This window comes from Mixophyes fleayi, chromosome 12, assembly GCF_038048845.1.
Source record: "Mixophyes fleayi isolate aMixFle1 chromosome 12, aMixFle1.hap1, whole genome shotgun sequence".
NCBI lineage: Eukaryota > Metazoa > Chordata > Amphibia > Anura > Limnodynastidae > Mixophyes > Mixophyes fleayi.
In genome coordinates, this window is record NC_134413.1 from 33539173 (window position 1) to 33562441 (window position 23269).

Genomic DNA, 23269 nt, shown 5'->3' on the forward strand with positions numbered 1-23269 from the left:
AGATACCTACAAACATATTTGAATGTATAAATATCCTGCATAAAATCTTGTCAGAAATATTGCATAAAGTAGCAAAGTTTATCAACGCCTAAATAATGGAATTAAATTAATTTCAATTTAGTCCAGACCAAGAGGGGCTCTCACATTTAACTATCCAACATCCTGGGCCACCCTTCTTTTTCTATGCTTGGATTCGTACCAAGATGACCAAACTACATGATATTTGTGTTCAGCCCTTCGCAAAGTATATGTGTATCTCTCGTGGTCCATGGTCTCGTTTACCAAAGCCCTCCAACTATGGAAATCTGGTTTTGCTTATTAGACATATTTTTAATGGGGAAACACACTGAAGCAATAGAATTTCAGTCATACAAGATATAGGCTTGATATAATTACAAGTATAATAACTAATCTATGACAGTCAAAAGTTATAACTTGTAACAAGCAATATGTGAAAAGATGTAGGTTGAATAAGTAGAATATAATTTAATCTACTTGCAACACATTAACAATATATATATCCCTATATCCAATACAGAGTATAAAGTATATAATGTTGGTACTTAGCCTTCCAGCTAAGCCAGATATCAGGAGAGGAGTCAGTCAGCAGTATCCCCGCAGGCTGAGGAGAGCTGTTGTCTTACCGAAAAATCTCTTTGCGCACATATAGTAAAGTCCAAACATGCAAGCAGAGATGGGGGAAGCTCTACATGCCTTAGCTCCGCCCCCGAGGTTTCCTGTCCATTAATGGAATCGGTGGCTGTTCCTATTTTAAACAGCCAACCGCATTATGTGTTGTCCGTTCTCCTCCTGAATGACGTTTCTGCAGCTTACTCAAGATTCATCCCCTCCTTTCTCTGAGGGGAGAACTTTGTATGATCCAGCAAGATGGTGACTGCCATCGCTCCGACCGCTGGCGCTCTATGCCTGTCAAGGCAGCACTGGTATGTCGGGAGGCTGTCAGTGTGACCGCGTCTTCATTAAGCCGCCTGTCAGCACTGAAAAACTGCAGTCACTGTCAGTGAGAGTCGTCCGGCTCTCACAAGACAGTTGTAGTGCGGCTGCCTAATAGGAGTATGCTCTCTTTCTCTAGAGCACACTCCTCAGATAAAGATAGCAAAATAAACAAAAAACTATTTCCTAAAAAATAAAATAATAAATAAAAGTAAAAAGCTATGCTAGCAAAAAAAATGTAAGCCCAACTCCTTGGGCACTTAAACTAAACTGAGGTGCTACTGGGGGTTGCAGAGGGGAAGGGTCTGTCAGCATTGCTACATTAAACAAGTTAACTAGTTAAGTGCCAACTCCACACTCCCCTCATACAACCCATGGTAGCAGTGTCCCCCAGATAGGATGAAAGAGAAATTTTGATTAGTACAGTTTATTCTCTCAGTAAAATTTTCCATAAAAGATGTGAACTGGTGTGAATATTTTTGGTTAAGATTTTGTACAGTATTTCACATGATCACATAAATATTAGGATTAAGCTAATTATTAGACAATATGCTATTATGTTTATGTGTTATAACATATAGTGGGATTCAACAATATTTTAATTGAGTATTTCATTTTAGGTTTAACCCGTTATGATAATAAAGTAGTTTAGACTTTATAACCTTTTTTAAAACTTTTTCTTGACTCGAATTCTGAATTTGGAACGGTTAGCTTTTTTTTTTTTTTTTGAGAATTATTCTATGACACCCAGCAAGCCAAAAACTAAATGGAGGCCATGCTAACCCCAATAACAGGCAACTGAACCGATATTACAGTGTCTGCCCACAAAATAGTTCAGATGCCTGAAAATACTGTTTGAAATTGATCAGACCATTATCAGCATGTTGGGAAATGTGCGTGGAAGATGATGACTATCAGTTTGTCTGGGGTCATCTTTTAACCGCAGTATCAGGGCTCAGTGATGACAGGAGAGATCAAGCTGCATTCCCATGCCCCAAATAGCCAGATTTAATACAATTTGGCGACCTACTGGGACTGCAGTTTATTATTCTCAACATTATAACTATAAGTGCAGAAAATAAAACTGCAAGCAATATATAAACCTTTTTAAAATATATCACACAAGATTAACAATTGTATTACAAATGACATGACAATGCTTAAATAAGTACATATATATATTTGTGCAAAATAAAATAAGAATAATTCTGTTTTTTGCACTGCACGTGTTTCAAAACTGCACTAAATGCAAGTACTAGGACAGCTAAACCTACAATTACATATTGCCTAATATAATAACTTAATATTCAGAAGTTATTTAGTAAATATTCCCAGACCTTAACACAATTTGAGATGTTAAGATGTCCACAAACACTGCAATGCACCTGCTCGGCCCAAGAGCCTAGAGACACGATCAAGGTTGAATTTGACTACACAGGTGGGTGGTCAAATTGGATGAGATCTGGACATGCGATGGTCAAGACGAGCAATTGGATCATTTCCACTAGCGGATTATACTACTGCCCATATATACTTTATCTCATCTCTTTAGTTCTGATGGCATCCTGAAACTTTTACATATATCTATTTGTGAATGCTGTTAGCCGTTTTGTTTTTTAAAGGCTTTTATTTTAGGTTTAGTGGTCCTTTAAAAATCAGCAGCTCCCATTAAACTGGAGCTGTGGTTCAACCTTCGGGTTATAATTTTCTTATTGGTTGGTATTGTTACACTTAACCACAACTTTCTTCAGGGACATGGCTTGCATTGCTCTTTATCATTGTAAATCATATGGAGATATTTTGGGGGAATGTTCTTTGCAATTCTCACCTGGCTGCAGGCTGTCACAGAGTGTCGAGCCACCCTTATCAGGATATCAAAAATGTTCAAAACCACAGCGGGTGGCGGTCTTACGACTTCCAAGATATATCTGAACCTGTGAAGAAACTTTGTCTTCAGAAGACCCTAGACAAAAACAAAATAAGTTGGTAAAAGTTAGGATGCTTTTTTTAAAAAAATAATAATAAACAATTTAGGTGCACTATAGGCAAATATGTGCACAGAACAGTGTGCAATAACGATTTATAGTATATCAGACCTCTACAAGGAGATGAGATAGGTAGGGACATAAACAGTGGTAAAGCTTCACTATCCAGGAGGTGGTCACTGGCAGAAAAGCTGACTCCTCTCTTTCCTGTAAACCCCCTGTTCACCCTACTTTTTAACAGATAGCCAAGCAATAAAAATAAATAAGAAAAGGAGCAAATACAGAAGTTAGTGAAATTCCTATCTGAGATGGACTGTGACCCCCAAAATGTATTGTGAAAAAACAATTTAAACGATAACTGCAAAAATAACCCCTTCTCCACTTCTGCATTAGGGGGCACAGATGGTTGGAGTCCAAGAGCTAAGCATACACAGGATGGATGGTAAGGTTCAATGGCCACCTGTAGCCTCCGTCTTGGTTACCAAGTCAAACTTGTAAATCTGTCAAAAGTAAGAAAGAGAAGACAACCAAGGGGCTGCTCTGTAGACTTATTCTGCAGAAGCTCCATGATGCACGGACCACCAAAGGCTGACCAAATGGGTTGAATGAGAATTAAGTTCAAAAGGTAGTGGTCTCTCCAGCCACTCATTAAGCACATCTGATTGCTGTTCTGATCCATCTGTAGATAAACTGAGAGGACACGCCTAAGCCCTTTCTATGTCCATTGAAAAGTACGAGGGAACATGTACAGCAGATTTCCCGGGTCTTGGAGAAACAATAGCAAGAAGAAAAAAAAGTCACTTTCAAGAAAGGATGGGCATTGGAACAGATAGCAATGATGAAGGGAGCCCCTTGCAGGACCTTCGGATCCAGGTTAAGGTCCCAAGGAAGAACTGGACCATAATGGCAAATTAACATACCCAATTTTTAGCAAAAATGAAAATTCAACCTCTGTAATGATGGCTACATGAGACATTGGAAAAAAAACATGAACAGTGCATCTCCAGGCCACCCTGCAAAAAAAAAAAAAAGTAAAGAAAGGCCAGACATTCATCTGAAAGTCTTTGTTCTATGCAGCACATATTTTCTCAACTCCTATGACAGATGCGAGATAGGGAAGTTTTATGCATTCACAACCTGACGAGCAAACAATGGTGAGTTTAAAGACATCTTTCTGCCTCTGGGTGGGCAGTCATGTAATTTAAGCCAGACATTGATGAGAGTAACATTCAGAGAGTAGGTCTAGCTGAAGTGCAAAGTGTCAGGACCAATCAACTGAAAGGTTGATCAGATCAGCACCCAAGCTTCTTCCAATCTGACCTTCCAAAGAATTCAAGACATCAGAGGGATAGGCCAGATTTAGTATACAAAGAGCGTGACTGAGGAATGATCCTGTCCCTGTAAAAAGGGCAGCTTGTGATCTATCACTAAGGTCCCATACCTCCACTCAAATATTTTGAGGTACAGAAACCCCACGTTATCGCTGGTGGCTAAAAAATTTTGGTTCTCAGTTCTTCACTTCTGGGATGTGAATCAAAGAAATGGCAGAAACAAACCATTCTTCCTAATGCAGAATTCATGTCATATCTCCCAAGGGCTGCAAGTTTCCTCCTTATGGTTTAGGTAGGCCACAAAAGTGGCATTGCCAGACTAGACTCTGAACGCCTAGCCCAGGAGAGAGTTAGTCTAGGAGCTTGGATCAGATTAAAGATGCTCAGACATTGACAGGCTCAATCTCCTGGGGAGATGATGTCCCCTGAAACAGAATTTGAAAAAGAACTGCCTGCCACAGGCAGACACAGATTGGTTTTGATCATCTGAAAAATCTCCAATACAATACAGGGAGAGTATTATTGTCCTGGAAGGCAGACACTTGAGAGCTGACATGAACCCGTTTCTGGAAAGCAGGAGATCATTCTGCAGGGAGTGCATGTACAACTGCATGTACTTTATCATCTCCAGAAGAGAGACTATAGTTCTGAACATGATCATGAGGTTCCTAATTGTGGGTTTGTTCATCTAAAGAGTGTACCTAGTCATGGAGTAGAAACAACTTCAATGGGACAAAGGAAGATTTGGGCCTGTTTTGAGAACTAGTTGAAGACAATGGACAATGCTCACTTGATGGAGTCCTTCTCAAATGTCATGCTGTGGCATCAACAATTCTGGATAAATGGAGAAATACGTCCTTGATATCCAAATACGCCACAAATTCCCCTCCCGTTCCATTGACTAAATTACCAACCAGAGTGACTCAATTTTAAAAGACTCAAAGTTGTAGAACCTTGTTGAACGTCTAGATCCAACATGGATCAGAAAGACCCATCCCACTTTGCAGTAGAACTCCTGACCCCTCTGGTGTCCTGGGACTGGACAGATGACCATAATATCCAGAGCATTTGGCCGATAGCCTGAAAGGCCAGTTTCTGCTTTTGGTTCCTAGGGACCAAGGACATATAAAATCTGTTTGGAAAACATCTGCCATCCTCGCCTCACAAAGTTGAGAAGCCAATGGGTTACAAATAGGCACAAACAGAAGTTGTTGAAGAGCAGAAGGCAAGCTCCTACTGCCCCTGAGCCCTCAGAACTCAACCTGTAGTCTGGAGTTCTTGGTGTTGTCAGACGACTTGTGGTTGACATGTTTGACTGTCCTTAAGGACTTTATTGTACCACAATGTACATGTCTGAAATTTAGAGGGTTCGTCACAGACCTGCTTTTATCCTACAATGAAAAAGGTAAATACTGATTAAGTATTTCTTGAAAAGGCTACCCTCCATCAAAGATCTGGGACAAAGAATTAGAACTGTGTCTTTCTGGGTGACTCTCGCTGCTAGTGTACACCCTTGCTGGTACATCTGGCTGGGTACCCTGACCACTTGCATTCAGATCAGGGTTACTGTGGATGGTTCCCCCTGGCCTATCACTCTGGCACTAGACGTTGGGTCCCAATCTCAGAACTGCCGGAATAACGGATTCGATTGTGCCTAATCTGTAGGTCACAGGAATTATAGCAAGCAAGTAGGCATCAAAGTCTTCCTTAAGCAGTGAGTTTTATTAGTTCAAGAAGTCCTGAAAAGGACAGTTACACTAGTTGGAGGTACTAGCGATATCTAGAAAGTACAGGTGGTATAATACATTTCAATGTAAAACAGGGTTCTTTAAAAGAGGATTTCTGTACTTACGTTAAATCCGTTTCTCTGATTCCGTCTGGGGGACACTGCTTACCATGGGTTGTGGAGGAGAGCACGGGAGTTGGCACCTAGCTAGTTAACTTTAGCACTGCTGACAGACCCCTCCCCTCTAAAATCCCCCTGCCTCTTCCTCTTCAGTTAATTAAAAAGCCCCAAGGAGATAGGACAATCAACCAAGAGCATACAGAGGAAAGGCAGAAGGGAGGGATCGCAGTGTCCCCCAGACGGAATCAGAGAAACGGATTTAACGTAAGTACAAAAATCCTCTTTTCTCTTTCATCCAGTCTGGGGGACACTGCTTACCTTGGGGACGTTCTAAAGCAGCCCCCCTAAGGGTGGGACCACTCTGAAAGCCCCGCTCGTAGAGCACTACGAGCGAAATTTGCATCCGCGGACGCAAATACATTAAACTGATAAAATTTGGTAAAGGTGTGGACAGAAGACCAGGTGGCTGCCCTGCAAAGCTGGTCCGCAGAAACTCCATTTCTGGCTGCCCACGAAGCCCCTACCGATCTGGTGGAATGGGCCGTAAGTCTCTCTGGCACAGGACGGTTAGCCCTTACGTAAGCCTGCTTAATGGTTGCCGTAATCCATCTTACAATAGACTGTTTTGAGGCTGGCCAGCCTCTTTTATTAGAATCAAAAAGAACAAACAGAGAATCTGTATGCCTAATTTGAGATGTTCTTTTGACATAAATACGGGGAGCCCTAACCACATCTAACGTTTCCATAGACTGCTGATCAGAATGAGAAGTCAATGAAAAAAACGGAACCACAATTTCCTGGTTCAAATGGAATGCTGACACTACTTTTGGAACAAAAGATGGGAGAGTTCTTAATACCGCTCTGTCCTCGTGGAAACCCAGATATGGTTCCCGGAAAGACAGAGCTCCCAATTCTGAAACCCTGCGTGCAGATGCAATCGCTAAAAGAAAAACGACCTTCCAGGTCAGACACCTAAAATCTGCCGCCAGTAATGGCTCAAAAGGAGGCCCTTTAAGCATGTTAAGTACCAGGTTAAGATCCCATGGTGCTGTAGGCGGAACGTAGGGAGGCTGAATATGTAAGACTCCCTGAAGAAACGTCTTGATGTCTGGCAAATCCGCTTACTTCAGTTGAAAGAAAACTGAAAGCGCTGAACCCTGAACTCTTAAGGAACCTACACGGAGACCCTCTTCTAGCCCATCCTGAAGAAAAGCCAATAAGCGAGGGAGACGAAAAGAAGAGGTGTGACATGACTTATTTTCACACTATCTGATATAGGCTCGTCAAATAAAATTAAATGAAATAAACCTAGCAGAAACTAAAACACAGCCCAACTCCATGGGCACCTAGAAAAAAACTGAAGAGGAAGAGGCAGGGGGATTGTAGAGGGGAGGGGTCTGTCAGCAGTGCTCAAGTTAACTAGCTAGGTGCCAACTCCCGTGCTCCCCTCCACAACCCATGGTAAGCAGTGTCCCCCAGACTGGATGAAAGAGAAATACAGTTTTGAGACACTACCTTGGCAGGAGGTAATCCAGCCTTCTCCCCAGTAACCAATTCAGACTGATTCATGCAGCCTGCACGTAAATCAGTCTGGAGGGGTTAACACATTTTTACATTGCTGCTAGTGTCAAGGGGGGGTGTAATCTGTAGATTTATCTTTTAAATCTCCCGCCTAAAACTATCTCCCCCAGTAAGCGACTTAGCCTTCCAGGAACCACCAAGAGGGGTTGCACCACCTGGATCTATTTGATTCCAGCAGGCTAGTTTATAGGTCCCTCCAGCAGCCACTGAAAGCTGGCTGCCGGGGGTAGGGCATCCAGGGCTGCCCCTGCAACCCCTGCAGGACCACCAGGGACAGGTAAGAGCATTTTTATTTTATTACTTATACACATTTAAACATTTATACATTTCACACACATTTAAAATACATATATTTACATGGTTTAACACTCCCGGCACCTAGCGAGTGTGTTAACTCTTTCAGCGCTGCACAATGGTTCTATACCAGCGCTGCAGTGCCTACACACATACATCTTTGCATTTATTACTTTAATTTACCTAAACACATGTCCCTACACTCCCTGGCGCCGAGGTGTAACCCCTTAAATGCTGCGGTGCTAGGAACTACCTTCCCAACGCCGCAGCGCACACTTTAAAATACATTTTTATCAATAAATAATTAATACATTTAAAACTAGCATATCCCAACACCGTCTAGCGCCAGTATCGTAGCCCCTCCATTTAAAGATAATTGCAGGGACCCAGCCACAACCTCCTATGGCAGGCATTGATTGGGGGGGGGGGGGGACAACTGTCCAGGGACAGATGGTTTTATAGGTGGGGGAAAGTTCACCTTTTTTTTTTTCAATGGCCTGACTCCCAGAGGGTTTAGTTTATCCACAATCTGTGTCCACAAACTGCAGAAAGAGAAACAACAGTCTCACCTTTACAGCATCGTAACGAGCCACATCTGGATCGGGTTTATTTTCTTCTTTATACTTTTGCAGTTTTTCTTTTTCGACAGCCCTATTTGTGCTCTCCTCTAGCTCATCTTCATCATCATCATCACTTTCCTCTTCGTTGGGTAAGAAAGGGAAGACTTTTGTTCCTTGGTACCATGAAAAAGTCATATCTAGGTATTCCTGCCACAAAAAAGTAAAGTCAATTAAATGCCTACAAATATATACAAATGAATGCAGCCCTGTGCTTGATAATCAAGAAAAGAAAATACAGTTCAGCTAACCCTGTACTACAAAATATAAGAATAAATGTGTATGTGTATATCCTTATCAAGAATACAATTGTAATGATACCGTCCTTTTCTAGCGAGGCAAAACTCAGCGTTCTTCCTGAAAGCATTCAATACCTCCTCAGAACTGGCCCTTTTGCTATTGCAGTCTTATTAATCTCTTCCGAACAACAATGGCATCAATTTTGCTTTGCATGATTTAATGGTCTACAACGTTACAGTGGTAAGTGCTGCATATATAACACATACATATAGGATGCAGAAGACAACATTGCATATTTTATTGTTACTATTATTCTACTATATTTTATTGTATATAGCACCAACATATTACACAGCAGTGCACATTGCAGTGACATGCCGCAGAAAATAAAGATGACCCTGCCAAAATGAACTTCCAATCAAAGAACTTCTGGAAATATTGAACTAAGTGCAAGAATAAAAGTGTAAAAATTATGTTGCCTAATAAAATCCTTATTAGAGTAACATAAAATTCTTACAACATGTACTTCTGTCTGGAAGTGCCTGCTTAAAATGCAAAATACATTGTTGCTGCCACTTGACAAAAAGGATGTTGAACACAAATTTGCTTCACATGTTCAGGTAACAGAGGAAAACATACATTTATCACAATAAAGGCTGGAAGCAAATAGAGACTACAGTGAGCGATAGTTAACTTTTATGTCTCACTCATGAATAATCAATTAAAGGAGTTTCTAAACTAAAATTATATTATGACAAATTAGAATACAATACAGATTAGACAGTAAATGGTGGTCATCTCATGTCTTAATGTATATAAAAGGTATTTGTTGCTACAGTCATGGCCATAAATATTGGCACCCAATATATCCCTGTATATCCTTTTAAATAAGAAAATGAAAAGAAAATGGCATTGACTAAATTTTTTGACAACCTAGACAAAAAAACTGCAAGCAGCCACTTCCCATGGCCATGGATGAGCTTCCTGCACCTCTCTGTTGGCAGTTTGGTCCACTCTTCTCTCAATTGCTGTCCAGTGTCTTGTCCTGAACCATTCCTGGATGCTCTTTGAAGTGTTTGAGGTCACTGTCCTGCTGACCCTGGGTTCAGCAATGCTCTCCAAAATTGCCTGGTAATCTCCAGATTTAATGATGCCATGCACATATTCAAAGGCACTCAATGCTTGATTCAGCACAACAGCCCCAAAACATCACTGAACATCCTCTATGTTTGACTTTAGGGAAGATGTTTTGAAAGCTTCATTTTACGTTCTGTAAATTTAGAGATGATCTGTTTTCCCAAAAAACTCTTCACTGGTCTTACCTGTCCACAGGACATTCTCCCATAAGAAATTTGGTTTATTCAGGTGGTAAAAACACCCACTGTTTACAGATGTTGAAGATGAGACCCCAAAATATCATCCAGTGAGACAGAATTTGGACTTCTTGAAATTCTGAATCCAGCCATGGGATTTCATGGTCTCTGCTGTCACTTAAACATGGGACAGAAGCACCGCTGGATACTCCACCTTGATGAGAAGATCGTTCAAATAGGGAATGATGGTCACTCCCTTTGACCTCAACAAAGCTGCCATGCTTGCCACGATCTTGGTGAAGACCCAAGTATACCACAAGGCTCTTTACCACGGGGTTCCTAGGCAGTGGCTGCTTGTTTCATGTTAGCCCCCACTAGGCACTGGATTGAGGGAGGAGGTGGTCCTTCAGGACAGCCACCAATCCTGGATGCTAGACTGATTGGGGCCAAGATATCTGCCTCAGCAGTGCCGGCTTGTCGGAGAAGTATACAGGCTCCTTCCGCAGCATATCATGGGTTGGCAGAACGCCTGTAATGTCAATTGCTTGTCAGCAGGCTTGGCTGTTGGACCAGGCCTGCCATCTACACACTGCAAACCACCCATGGGGGCGGCAAACTGTGTTCTGGAGTGCCAACTCCTCTACCCGTTGGAGATATTCCGGGACATTTCATAAATGTCCCGCAATATTTTCACCTATACAGAATCTCACACATTAACAAATTTCATGTTTCTACCATTCCAGGAATAGAACTCTCTTTTAATAACCAAACATGAAAAACTTCTCCCCCCCTTCCAGTCCACTCTCTATTTTAAAGACTGAGCTTCCAGGGGCCAGTTCCAGCTATATCTGCTTCTTGTAACTACTGGATGATAAATTAAATTCAGTACACTAACCACCTGTATTGCTGTTCCTTTGCAATTGCCACCTGTTATTTCAAGAACAGTACCACTTATATCCTTGTATATGCATCCATGTAAACACTCAATCTACCTGAATCAATGCTGCCTGTACCAATCTACCTTCACTGTTGTTGCGGCTACTTTTTGATTATTTACCATTTTTGATTTGTATTCTATATTATGTCTTGTTTGCTTGTAAAATCTCAAAAAATGTACCCGATTAAAAAAACAAAAACGAAATTAAAAACTTCTCCAGACAATAATGAATATAATAAACTCTATCAACAAATACGTCACGTTCTGCCAAAGTATAAAAAGTGATACAAAATACAGTCATTAACATTGAAGGTGACCTTGTAATGTTACATGTAGATGGAAATAAAATAATAATATGTGTATTTATAGTTTTACCTTTAATGCTGCCTAATTAACTCACAATGTAGGATATTCATAAATTTTAACAAATCTCAAAAAGCAAATTCAAGATAAAAACTTTTACCTCATCCTCTGGCGACACCAGTAAGGAATGCAAAGCGCCAACTGCTGCAGCAATTACATTTTCTACAGCATCATCTAAAGAGTAACGCAGAAGGAAGAGGAATCCTGCATCCAGCAGCAGTTGTAGAACACTTCCTTTAAGGACAGACACAAACTCTCCTTGCTTGGCCTATAAGATAGAACAGTCCGGACATCAACTGATAATCAACACATGGGCATTAAATACTGACAGCTAACACAAGAGGGAAAGAGCAAGTTTATAGCAACAACTATTGGTTTCACTATTCATAATTTCCCTTGTAGTGTCAATTTGTCTTAAGCACTAATCCAACATAAGTGGTAACTAGACTGGCTGATGGGCTTTCCTCTGAGCTAGTATAACCTCATAGGTAACTTTCTCTATCTTACCTTCTTCACAATACGTCCCAGAACCTGCAGCGACAGAGTCCTTTGCTGAATGAACTGGCTCCGAGAAAGATGGAAGAGCTCCTGGAGGGAGTAACCAGCTCTCTGTAAAACAAAATAAATAAGTCAGCCAGGCAGAAGAACATGGCATTCACATACTCAGCTAAGTGAAGAGTGTATGAAGCCAGGAAGAAACTGGTAACTGGCAGTATCCTCTGACCAACTCGCATATTTGACTAAAAAGTAGAAGAATGGTAGGGGTCCAATGACGGGATTCTGTCATTAGGAAGACCGTTAGTTCCATTATATCTAGGTAAAAGTACATTATCATTATGGTGCTAGAAGGACCTTCTTTTAATAGCAGCTGCTTAGAAGCGTCCACAACCCAATGTAAGAGCGCAACAAGAGCTGGCAAATATGAAATTCTCCTGACAAGTACAATGAGCCACTAGAGAGGCTCCAGAGGATGAGTTTTTATAAATCAGTGTGGGTCCTTGACAGCAGAACCCCACTGTACATCCAGATGGGATTGGGGGGGGGGTAAAGGCATTTAAAAGACATGTCTAGATTATTAATTTAAAACTATTTACACTGGTGCCAACGACTTATAACAGCCTATTACAGCGAGTCCGCTCACATAGCTAAAAAAAGCTTCAACTTTTGGTTACCTCAGCCTCCTCTCCATGGTGGTGCAGCCCCAGATGAACAGGAATCTCAGAATGTGGAGGTATCAGATCTCCTGTCAAGCTGAATCGTGCTTGCATTCCCTGCAAACATGGACCATGCTTATATTGTATCACAAGATAATACACCCAGTATAAGAAGCATTACTTATGTTGTCAAAGAAAAGCAGAGATGAACAGAGTGGTCAGCAGGAAATATCTGTTCCAACATTCATAAATGCTGCACTTTTCAGACACTGGGCATAGTACAAACGAATATTTTAATGGGGTTGTGCTTCCATAAATGGAATGTTGTGAAAAAATATTTAGCATTTAGAAAAGTACTGTCCAGCTTCACCTTCCTTAACAATCACTTTCATGATGCTGAAAACCCCCACTCAATCCATTTTACTTCATTTCAAAAACCTAAGCTGTGCAGTAATTGTGAAAGCCAACTGCAATACATTAAAAATGGGGACTGACATGTGCACTATGAGAAGGCTGTAAAAGCATAGGATATGCATAAGTAAATGATTAAACACTCACAAGCCAGACATAATAATACCTTCTTGGTTTTCTTCTGCTTTGTCTGGGGCAGGCCCTTCGTCCATGCCAGCTTCTCAAATTCAACAGTGTCCATGTGAACCCACTCCTTCTGAGGCTTCACCGGGAGGTCTTCAACTGTTAAGAATAGCTGGAGTTACTGTAGTAAATCTAACAAATGCAATATTTCACATATACCAATTTTCCATATCAGTACAAAAAAAAAACGTATCAACATAAAGAAAGTTTAAATTTTGCAAAACAGTAGTGAAATACTGAAAAAAGCTTCTTCAAAGTCTATGTAATCTCCAAATGAAAATATATCCTCCATTGTGCGACAGCATTTGATTAATCCCCAACACTCTTGGCCTCTCCCTGTTTCCATTAGTATCAGATAGAATGTTTCCAGAGATGGAGTACTACAGGTGGGATGACAAAATAAAGTTTAACGTCAGGCTCCTAAAGATTGGTACACAGGACCCTGGTAAAGATCGTGACCATAAGAATACTAGTTGCAGGAGAGAAGACAAAGGGTAGTTGTAAATGGAACAATGGAGCTAAATTATTGGTGTACCAAAGGGATCAATATCGGTTCCTGTCTTTTTCAAGCTTTCTAATATTGAATTTGTCGTTAACTTTAAAGATAAGCTGTCAATATCTGCTGAGGTTACTAAGCTATGTAGTATTATTAACAACGAGTACTAGACTCACAGCGCTGGAAAATACTTGGCACCAGAATGAGTAAAGACAAGAATCTATGCTCAATAGACAATTTAATAAAGCATTTGTAAAAAATAAATAAATATACAAAATGTATTTATAAATATACTTATATCTAAAAACTAACCAGATTATCATAACATGAGTAACAATAAATAATTACGTTAACAAAACCATGGTAATAACTAGAATTATCTAGTGAACTTTTCATTCAAAAGGACCATACAGAGAACAAGGGGTCATCATTTGTGATATAAAGAAAGACACTATCACCATCAGCATTGGAAATTGTTCATTACTGTAAAGCTTTTAAAGCTGTTTTAATTGCCATCACCACCTCATGTGATAAGGAAAGTCATTTTACAGAATAAATAAAAATGGATTGCAGGAATTTCTTACAAGAAATGGTAGCTGCAGCTATAATTGACAGAGGACATTATGGGGTTGATTGATCCAGGAACAGATTAGGATTTTTAGGATTTTTTCCTATTTTGAGGCTAAAGTGGCAACTGTCAAACTAGGGGTTTTGTTTTTGAATTCCTGTGAACCAACAAAATTAGAGCTTAGGAAAGAAGATTGTCTTTTTACAACCTTATAACTATGTAATGTTTTTAGGAGCTATAACCTACACCAGCCACAATGCGACCATGGGGACATTCCAAAGCTGCCCCTAAAGGAGGGATTGTGCTAAAACAGCTGCGTGTAAGATCTTGCTCTCAAAGCAAACATCATGAGATTCAAAGCCCTGCAACGTGTAAAATTTGTAAAAGGTGTGGACAGACGACCATGTAGAAGCCCAGCACAACTGTTTAAACCACCATGACGCACCTCTCAGGAAGCACCAACTGCCCACCGGCACTGGTCTAGCCACTTTAATGTAAGCCAAACTATTGTGGATGTTAACCAAACGAGCAATAGATTGCATAGATACAGGCTAACCATACTTATGTGCATCCAACAGAATGAAAAGGTCATTAGTCTTACAAACGGATGCAGTACGGGCCACATAGCATCAGAGGGCCCAGACCACATCCAGAAGTTGCAAAGACTCATCAGAAGACTGAGGACAAAATATCAGAACGACAATCGCCTGGTTCAAGTGAAAACGTGAGACCACTTTCTCTCAAAAAAAGGATGAAGCACTGCCCTGTCAGAATGAAAAACCAGAAAAGGGGGGTAACAACACAATGTCCCCAACTTAGACTCTCGATGAGCTGAAAAGATAGCGAGTAAAAACACCACTTTCTTGGTAACATTACAGATATCAATTCTTTATTAGGAGCCCTGAGCAGTAAATTAAGATTCCAAGGCTCTACAGGATGTACAAAGGGGGACTGAACATGTGCAGAACTTTCTGGGGGTTCTACATCTTTCATTAATGCCAACCTATGCTGAAGAAAATTGAGAGCACCGAAAAGTGTACCTTCGCAGAAGAGAGACAGAGACCCTTGTCAAAACCCTCCTATAAGCAGGATAACAAATGGGAAAGACTAAACTGGGATGTGTGAAAACTGTGACCTTGACACTGCTGAATATAAGTTTTTCATACACGACAGTAATTTGCAGAAGATGGTGGGTTTCCTCATCCTTATTATAGTCTGCACAACCTTGTGCCAAAATCCCCTGGCCCGAAGTATCACGGTCTCAGTAGCCACTCTTTCAAAGCCAGACAACTTAAAGAGTGACACCGAAAGAGGATCCTGAGCCAGCAGATCTAGACGAAGAGGCAAACGGTACGGCAGACCTACAGCTATCTATAGGATGTCTGAGTACCATCTCCTGCATGGCCAATCTGGAACCACCAGAATGGCAGCTACCCGTTCTCATTTAGATTTTTTAGCACCCGTGGGAGCATGAGAATTGGTGGAAATAAGGACATCAAATAAAAACTTCAATGAGATAGTCATGGCATATGTGTACCTCACCTCAAGGTCTCTGGAATTTGCACAGAATTGAGGAACCTTGAAGATTGCAGGCGGGATACCATGAAATCTACCTCTGGCTGACCCCAATGCAGTACCAGTTGAGCCAACACTTCTGCGTTAAGGGACCATTCCCCCGGATGAATCTTGTTTTGATGGAGGTAATCAGCCTCCAAGTTCCTTTCCCCCGGGATGAATGTGACCGATATCACTGGAACAGTACATTGCCCCCTGGACATGATGCGTGCTGTCTCCCGCATGGCCATAGACTCCGTCTTCCCCTCTGATGATTCAGGTAGGCTACCGCTGTTGCACTGGACTTTGAGTGGTCTCCCAGCCAGAGGCTCCAGGACATTGATGGGCAGTATTGAATCCTGGTGCTAGCAGATGTGGGCGCACAGCAGGAGAGAATCATCCCTGTGAAATGAAAAATGGCGTCTCCGCTGAAGAAGTCGGCCAAAGAATGGAGAAGGAGAAAGGAGAAACACGCCTATCTAGTAAGCTCTCCCACTATGAGAGCTTCCAGGAGGTGCTTTGCACTCCCTCTACTCACTGCTCTGTCAGAACCTGTTGTTGGTGCTCTCCCCTTGCTGAGACGTACTCTTCCTGGGAAGAACTGTTCGTTGCCAAGGAGGTCTCATCATAAGGTGTAGCTGCAGGAGCTCAGACTCTGCAGTGTGGCAGCTATTTCAAATTAGCACACTCGCACTGCTGTACCGAGGCAGAGGAGCTGGAAAATGAGTGATGTGAGGGCCAACAAATGGCTACTCCCCTCTGATCAGGGACACAGAGTGCAAGCAGCCAGCAAGCTAACAAAAACAAAATATAAAAATGGAGGATGGCTCTAAATGGGAGGGGCATAGTAGGGGAGGAGTTTCCACTCAACAGTTCGAGATTTAAAGTGCCCTTGTTCCAAGTCCACCTACTACACTCCATGGTTGCAGTGTCCCCCAATGGCAGGAAAGAGAAAAAGCGCTATGCTTGAGAAAAGTACAAAAGAGGGATGAGAGGCATTTAGGGCAGGGTTAGTCCAGAAAGAAAATCTGTGCAAACTAACACCATAGCCCCTCCTCACCGCTAGAGGAAATGCACTGCACAGAGGACTCCCTGAATGCACTGATTCTCTGCAAGATAGAAGGGAGGAGACTTCTCTCTAGTACATAAAAACCTGCTCATCGCACTCACCAGAGGGAGAAGGAGGGATGGCATGGCACTAGCAGACAGTGAAGGTAACAACTGCAGTAACTACAGAACCATGGTCGGGACGCCATGCACAGCTGCCTGACGAAGTCACCGAAAAAAGAAAGGGAAAATATACACATAACACTTTTTTTAGTGTATGTCACCGTTTTGTAATTACAGTCCATAATATTTCTATTTATCGAGCAAGCATAACCCAGGCAGAGTGGTACAACACAAGAATCTAGAAGAACATTATGTTCTACATGTATCCATATAAAATATGGATAATTAAACAGAATATGAGGACGTAGAGTCACTGAGTACCAATGCATAACAGATGAAAGATATTGTAAATTAAGAAGTGCGGAGATAAGCTGGAAGTGTTGAAGGGCAACGTTAATAATGTTTACGGAGGCACAACAGGTGTTGTATGTTAAAGGCAGAAGGGCAATGTCAATGGATAGTTACATGCAAGAGGGCATTATGGTGTGTCAATAAGATGGTGTTGAGGCATATCTTGAACAGCGAATATAGAACGTTGTGTGTAAAATAAAGGTACAGAACAATTTTTTTTTCTTAGTTTTCTTCAATACCCTATTTTATTTAAAAAAAAATCCAATTCTGCAAAAATACAAACACAGATGAGGTTGATACATAAAGTCACTTATGGTGAAGCGCTTATAAAAACTTCCTAAGAACCAGCACTAGTAAATGTGATTGACATTTCCCATCAAAATTATATAGGAGGTAAAATCTGCTAATTCAGCCAAACAATGTACACTCTGTGGTAAAAGTAATGTCCTAGCAATAAAACTAGGACACTGTCACTGATTGATGTATGATGTCTGTTATCGATGCTGGGTATTGATATTGTACACTGACTTTTTATGTGTGTAATAAGGATAGCACCGTAATACTGAGAAAAGTGAATAAAACGGGAAATGAGACCTATTACTCAAGCAGCAAGCATTCACTTCTGATGCTGAACTCATCCCCGGTATTTAGTGGTATTGATCTACTCTGCAGAGGTCCTGTCATGAGGGTGATTGATTACCTGCTAGTGCACTTTGATTTTCTTCATCGCTTGGAGACTGCTGGGATGTATTTGTCTCTGTTGGAGAATGGGGTGTTTTCGGGCTGATAGTCTGGGATTCCCCCACTGTGCTTTTAGTGCCCGAATCCTCTTGGGTGGTCTGGTTTCCTCTCTTTGATCTCAAGAATGCAACCAACATGGGATCTTATGGAGGTAAAAGGAAAGCATGATAGTAACTGCACAACCCTCATACATTTCAACATTACATCCTCTAGCCAATAGATTTACAGCAAAAATCTATCAAAAAGCAAGTGACAAAGATATTTTCCTGAAATATAATATTAGTATATGACTGTAAAATATATATTACAAATACACACATACATACATAGATGCATGCATAAAACGGATACAGGAAGACATAAGTTATACAAACAATAAAAAGATTATATCCGGACCATCATCAATTTACTTTATTGCCATATTCTACTCTAATGAAGATTTTCTGTGCACACTTACATTGTTTTTATTACTATATTTGATAAGTTTATATCTGTTGCACTAATACCAATTACGTGACTGTATACTATACCTTATATATGTGGTCTGACTTTGCTACCTTCCATCTAGCTAAAATCTATATTCACATACAGAGTACCTAGGGGGGTTGAACAAATTACCTATTACTATTAACCTAAATGAAAGGACATTGGGTTTCTCTCTCTCTATTTCACTTCCCTCCCTTCAAACGGTAGCACAATGGACACAACTTTCCCCACTAAAGGCAGTGCAGACAGTCATTACCTTTACAATCCTGGAGACTATAACAAGTCTGACAGCCCTTCTAAAATAGTGACAAAAACATTCTACCAGTAGCTTTTGAATCAAGTTATTCTACTGATGGGATAAATGTTTGCTCCATCGTTCTACACTACATAATTATTACATATTTGGCCCTCTCCTAAGGAAACAACAATCTGGGACTTTGTCTTCTACACTGTACATTGAACAAAACAATCTGGGATTTGTGTTTCCTATATATATATATACTACATGTCCATAAGTATGTGGACATAACTTCTAATTAGTGTGTTTGACTATTTCAGTCACATTCATTGGTTCACAGGTGCATAAAATTAAGCATACATCCATGCCATCGCCAAAGTCAAACATTAGTAGTAGAATGAGTTGCAATAATGAGCTCAATGACTTTCAACATTGCACTGTCACAGGATGTCACCTTTCTAACAAGTCAATATGGCAAATTTATGTCCTGCTAGAGAGGACACCATCAGCGGTAAGTGCTGATATTGTGAAGTGGAAACAAACACCTAGGAGCAACAACAGCTCAGCCGGAAACATCTTTGGGGTGAATTGGAATGACAACTGCAAGCCAGGCCTTATCGACCAATGTCAGTGCCCGACCTCACTAATGCCCTGTGGCTGAATGGATATAAATCCCAGCAGCCATGTTCCAAAATCTAGTGGAAAGCCTTCCCAGAAGAGTGGAGGCTGTTACAGCAGCAAAGAGAGGACCAACCTCATATTAAATTAAAGTTGGATTATGCTAATTAGCTGAATTTTAATTTGGCTCTATTTATTGCACAATTTGGTTTTATGTACACACTGGTTTCTACATTAGATCCTTCTATTTGTATATCAATATATGATATAGGTGCACTTTATTGCCATCCTCTCTTTCTAGTATCCCTTTTAAAGAGATTACAGAATCTCTTTTTGGCAGCACCTTTTTTGCCCATGCGATATTAAGCTACTATTAATAATATTTGGAATTATTATTAGTGCCTAAGGTTGTTTCTTCTTTTTGTAGTGGATTCTCTCTGTGTGCGTCATACTGCATAATTTTACATTTGTCAATTAACCTTCAATAAATCAAGCCGATTGTACTTACAGATCAATATAGTGCTTTTCTCTTACCAAGCTGAGACATCAGACGCTCTTGTTCCTGTTTTATTTCCTCCTTGGATAAAGCCTTCAGCTTGTCCACATTCTCCTCATGGATTCTCTGAGCTTCTTCAAGACCTCCTGAACTTCGAAGACCCTTTCCGGTTACCAGACAGGATCTGGTCATACGCGATTCACCTGAAACATACCAATAAAGTAACAGTATTTAAGTGAAGCGTGTTACCCAATTATAAGGTTTACTATACAAATATGTAACAAATTGACAGTGCCTAGTATACTCCTAATTACTAATCTTGGACTCGCCCTGCCTGTTTGGCATGTCAATTTCCTTTGTGCTCTAGACCATTTAGGAATGATGCCCGTAAAGTAAGCAGAAAGCAAGACTGCCCTAAACAAACACAGTTCTGTGTGGCACCAGTAATCTGAATACGAAGGGTGGGAGGTGCGGGAAAAGGACAATGCATCCCATACTTATATGGTAAGTGAACTCAGTATGCCATCACCCCATGCTGGGTGAGTGGGAGAGAGGGATAGGTTTGGTGTTTACATAAATCAATAAACCTCTATTGCAGTGCTTCCTCACCATTTTGATTTTGTAACTAAACAATGGACATAATCATTTTTTTGCCATATAACAGTGTTAAAATATTGTAAGAAGCAATATAATAAAGAAAATGTAAAAAAAATTTACTTGACCAAATTTTTACATTTTTAATGAAAACGTAGTCTATATATCATGCCCATTTCAGGTTTTCAAATTATTTTAAGACATTTCTCCTATAACATCTAAAATCTTGTTACGCATTCAGCACATTATGATGACACAAATATATCTCTTGACGTACAGGTTGGAGTATTTGCTTTTAAAAGCTGTTTAACAGGCAAGACTCGTCTCATATACAAAGCATAGCACTGAACATGTTAGAATTCATGTTATATTTAGTGTAGAACTGGCCAGAAGGGAAAGACTTTGGTGTGAGTGGGTCAGCTTAACATGTGTTGCAATATGTGGAATGAACATACCCTGTTTTTAATAAAGATTACAGTTTGAGGTAGCTACATATCATCAATAATGTCTTTGTTGAGTGCCTAGGACCAATGTCGGTATGGTTGGGAATCACTTATTTAATATATCATAAATAACGCAAAAGAACTGTAATTGTGGAGTTACCATGGTTTTAACAGCAAAAAGAGCTTCACAAACAGTACATATGTTTAAAATAACTAAAGCTTCCGTCAAATGTTAATATAAATTCAGTCATTAAAATTAATAAAGCATGTTGGCCCCATTTACTCTCACCAACATAACATGTTCTCTGGAAAACAAAAATCAGATACCAAAACAAAGATAGCATAGCACAGAGCTGTATAATAACTCTGATGTACAATACAAATCTGGGGGTGGGGTTTTAGTAAAACAGGTGTAGAATGCACTGGGCAGTAGTAACTCAGACCAATCAAACTTGCTTTTATTAGTCTAATTTACACTAGATGAGCCAATGCTAATTGTTGATTGACTGATATGGCCTTCTTTCAAGCATTTTCCTTGCTCCTCCAGCTAACTAAAGCTTGATAGAAAGTTTAAAGCTATGGTTCATGTGTCTTAGAATATCAGCACCCAAGCAGTACAGAACTACAATGTCATCTCCATTCTGACACACACTGGAAACCATTGTCTTAGTTCATGCCTACCAGTTATCTAGGTGACAGTATTTATAGTATCAGCCACTGGGTACACAGGCATTCCTATAGAAACTCACCATGCTGACAGCCTACCTGTTAACTGAGGAGATTTGCTTTCTTCCGAGGGACGACTATTTATAGGATCAACAAAGGAAAAATGTTGGGGTTGTTCTGTGGAGATTGCAGATCTTTTTCCTGCTTCAGAAACCCTTTTGGCAGCCATTTTCTGAGCAAAGATGCTTATATTCCCAGTTCCAGGCATGGCCTAAGTAGAGACATAAAATACTAGGTTTAATTGACATAGTTTATCTACATATACTGGTATTTTTCTCCATCATAGATTCTGTAGTACGTTCGCAAATCATATTTTCAAAAGCTTTTTGGGTGCGGTCTGTTTCATTAAAATGAGCGAATGGCATGATTCACGTTGGGAGCTGTCCGGCAGGCATGTAACTGCTTCACTGAACTACAAACATAAAAAACATTTGCACAGGCCTATCGTTTCCGGATACATACATACTAATAATTTTAAAAAAATAATAAATAAAAAAAAATAAAAAAGATTTGGTTTCTACAGGAAAAAAGAAAATCTACTACAACACATACAGGCAAAAAGTCATTCAGTCCTTGTTCCACCATATTATGCAGCACTTTATACAGAATATTTAATCATACATATCAGTGCTCGTCCCATTGGATCATACAGTCTAAATTCTCTACCACAGACACACCCATAGCCCCAGCACAGCGAGGCAACAATGCTAAACACTGTGCCAACATGCTGCCCACACTATCACTGTGGGGTAATACAGTGGTCCCTCTATATACTGCCACCTTAAGAGGCCAAAACTGGCTTTATAGTGATGGTGGATTTATAAAGAGAGTGACATAATAGAATTAGTAGCGTTTAATGCATTGAGATATTATAGCTAGTGAGGCTGACATTATGAAGGTGGTTATTTCCAAACACCTTTAGCCTTTAACAAAAAAAACATCATCTATGTATGCATATAGGTGTAGATAGGCATTTTGTTAACACTTAGGTATTCTGTCACAGAACAGTTCAGCAATAAGAGGATTTTTACTTACCGTAAAATCTATTTTGCTTTCTCCACTGCCAGACATTGGGGTATAGTAGTGAGATTGGGAGTTTAGGCACTAAAAACTCTATGATTTTTACTCCCCTCTTCCGTTATGCCCCTCCTCTCCAGTAGATACCTCAGTTTTGACTAACCAAGTGTACTATAAGGAGCTGCCCAAAGGGCAAAAGAATGTAAATCAAAAACATTCATAATCAATTCGTCTACAGAGCAAGGGAGGGAGCGCAGTGTCCCCCAGTAGAGAAAGAGAAATTTACGGTAAGTAAAAATCCTCTTTTCTCTCTCCTACCACTGGGGGACACTGCCAGACATTGGGGACATACCAAAGCAGCCTCTATGGGAGGGAATGCTCTGGAGCAGCTGCACGCAATACTTTCCTGCCAAAGCTCGCATCAGAAGATGCGAAAGCCTGCAATCTGTAAAACTTTAGAAAAGTATGAACAGACGTCCAAGTGGCCGCTTTGCACAGTTGTTCAGCTGAAGCACCATGGCGCGCCGCCCAGGACGCACCAACAGCCCTGGTCGAGTGAGCC

The 23269-nt window shown here is 40.5% G+C and overlaps 1 protein-coding gene across 2 annotated transcripts in view; it reads right to left on the reverse strand.

The window, feature by feature from the left end:
• RPAP1 (RNA polymerase II associated protein 1) overlaps nucleotides 1-23269 on the reverse strand; it is a 61384-nt gene that overhangs the window by 26046 nt on the left and 12069 nt on the right. For both annotated transcript variants that reach the window (XM_075193056.1, XM_075193057.1), the window contains 9 exons: nucleotides 21730-21901; nucleotides 19966-20130; nucleotides 18049-18231; nucleotides 13193-13308; nucleotides 12634-12732; nucleotides 11969-12070; nucleotides 11562-11729; nucleotides 8561-8758; nucleotides 2783-2917 (listed from right to left, as the gene is read on the reverse strand). In XM_075193056.1, the coding sequence (XP_075049157.1) occupies nucleotides 2783-2917; nucleotides 8561-8758; nucleotides 11562-11729; nucleotides 11969-12070; nucleotides 12634-12732; nucleotides 13193-13308; nucleotides 18049-18231; nucleotides 19966-20130; nucleotides 21730-21901 (1338 nt within the window). The remainder of the gene's footprint in view (nucleotides 1-2782; nucleotides 2918-8560; nucleotides 8759-11561; nucleotides 11730-11968; nucleotides 12071-12633; nucleotides 12733-13192; nucleotides 13309-18048; nucleotides 18232-19965; nucleotides 20131-21729; nucleotides 21902-23269) is intronic.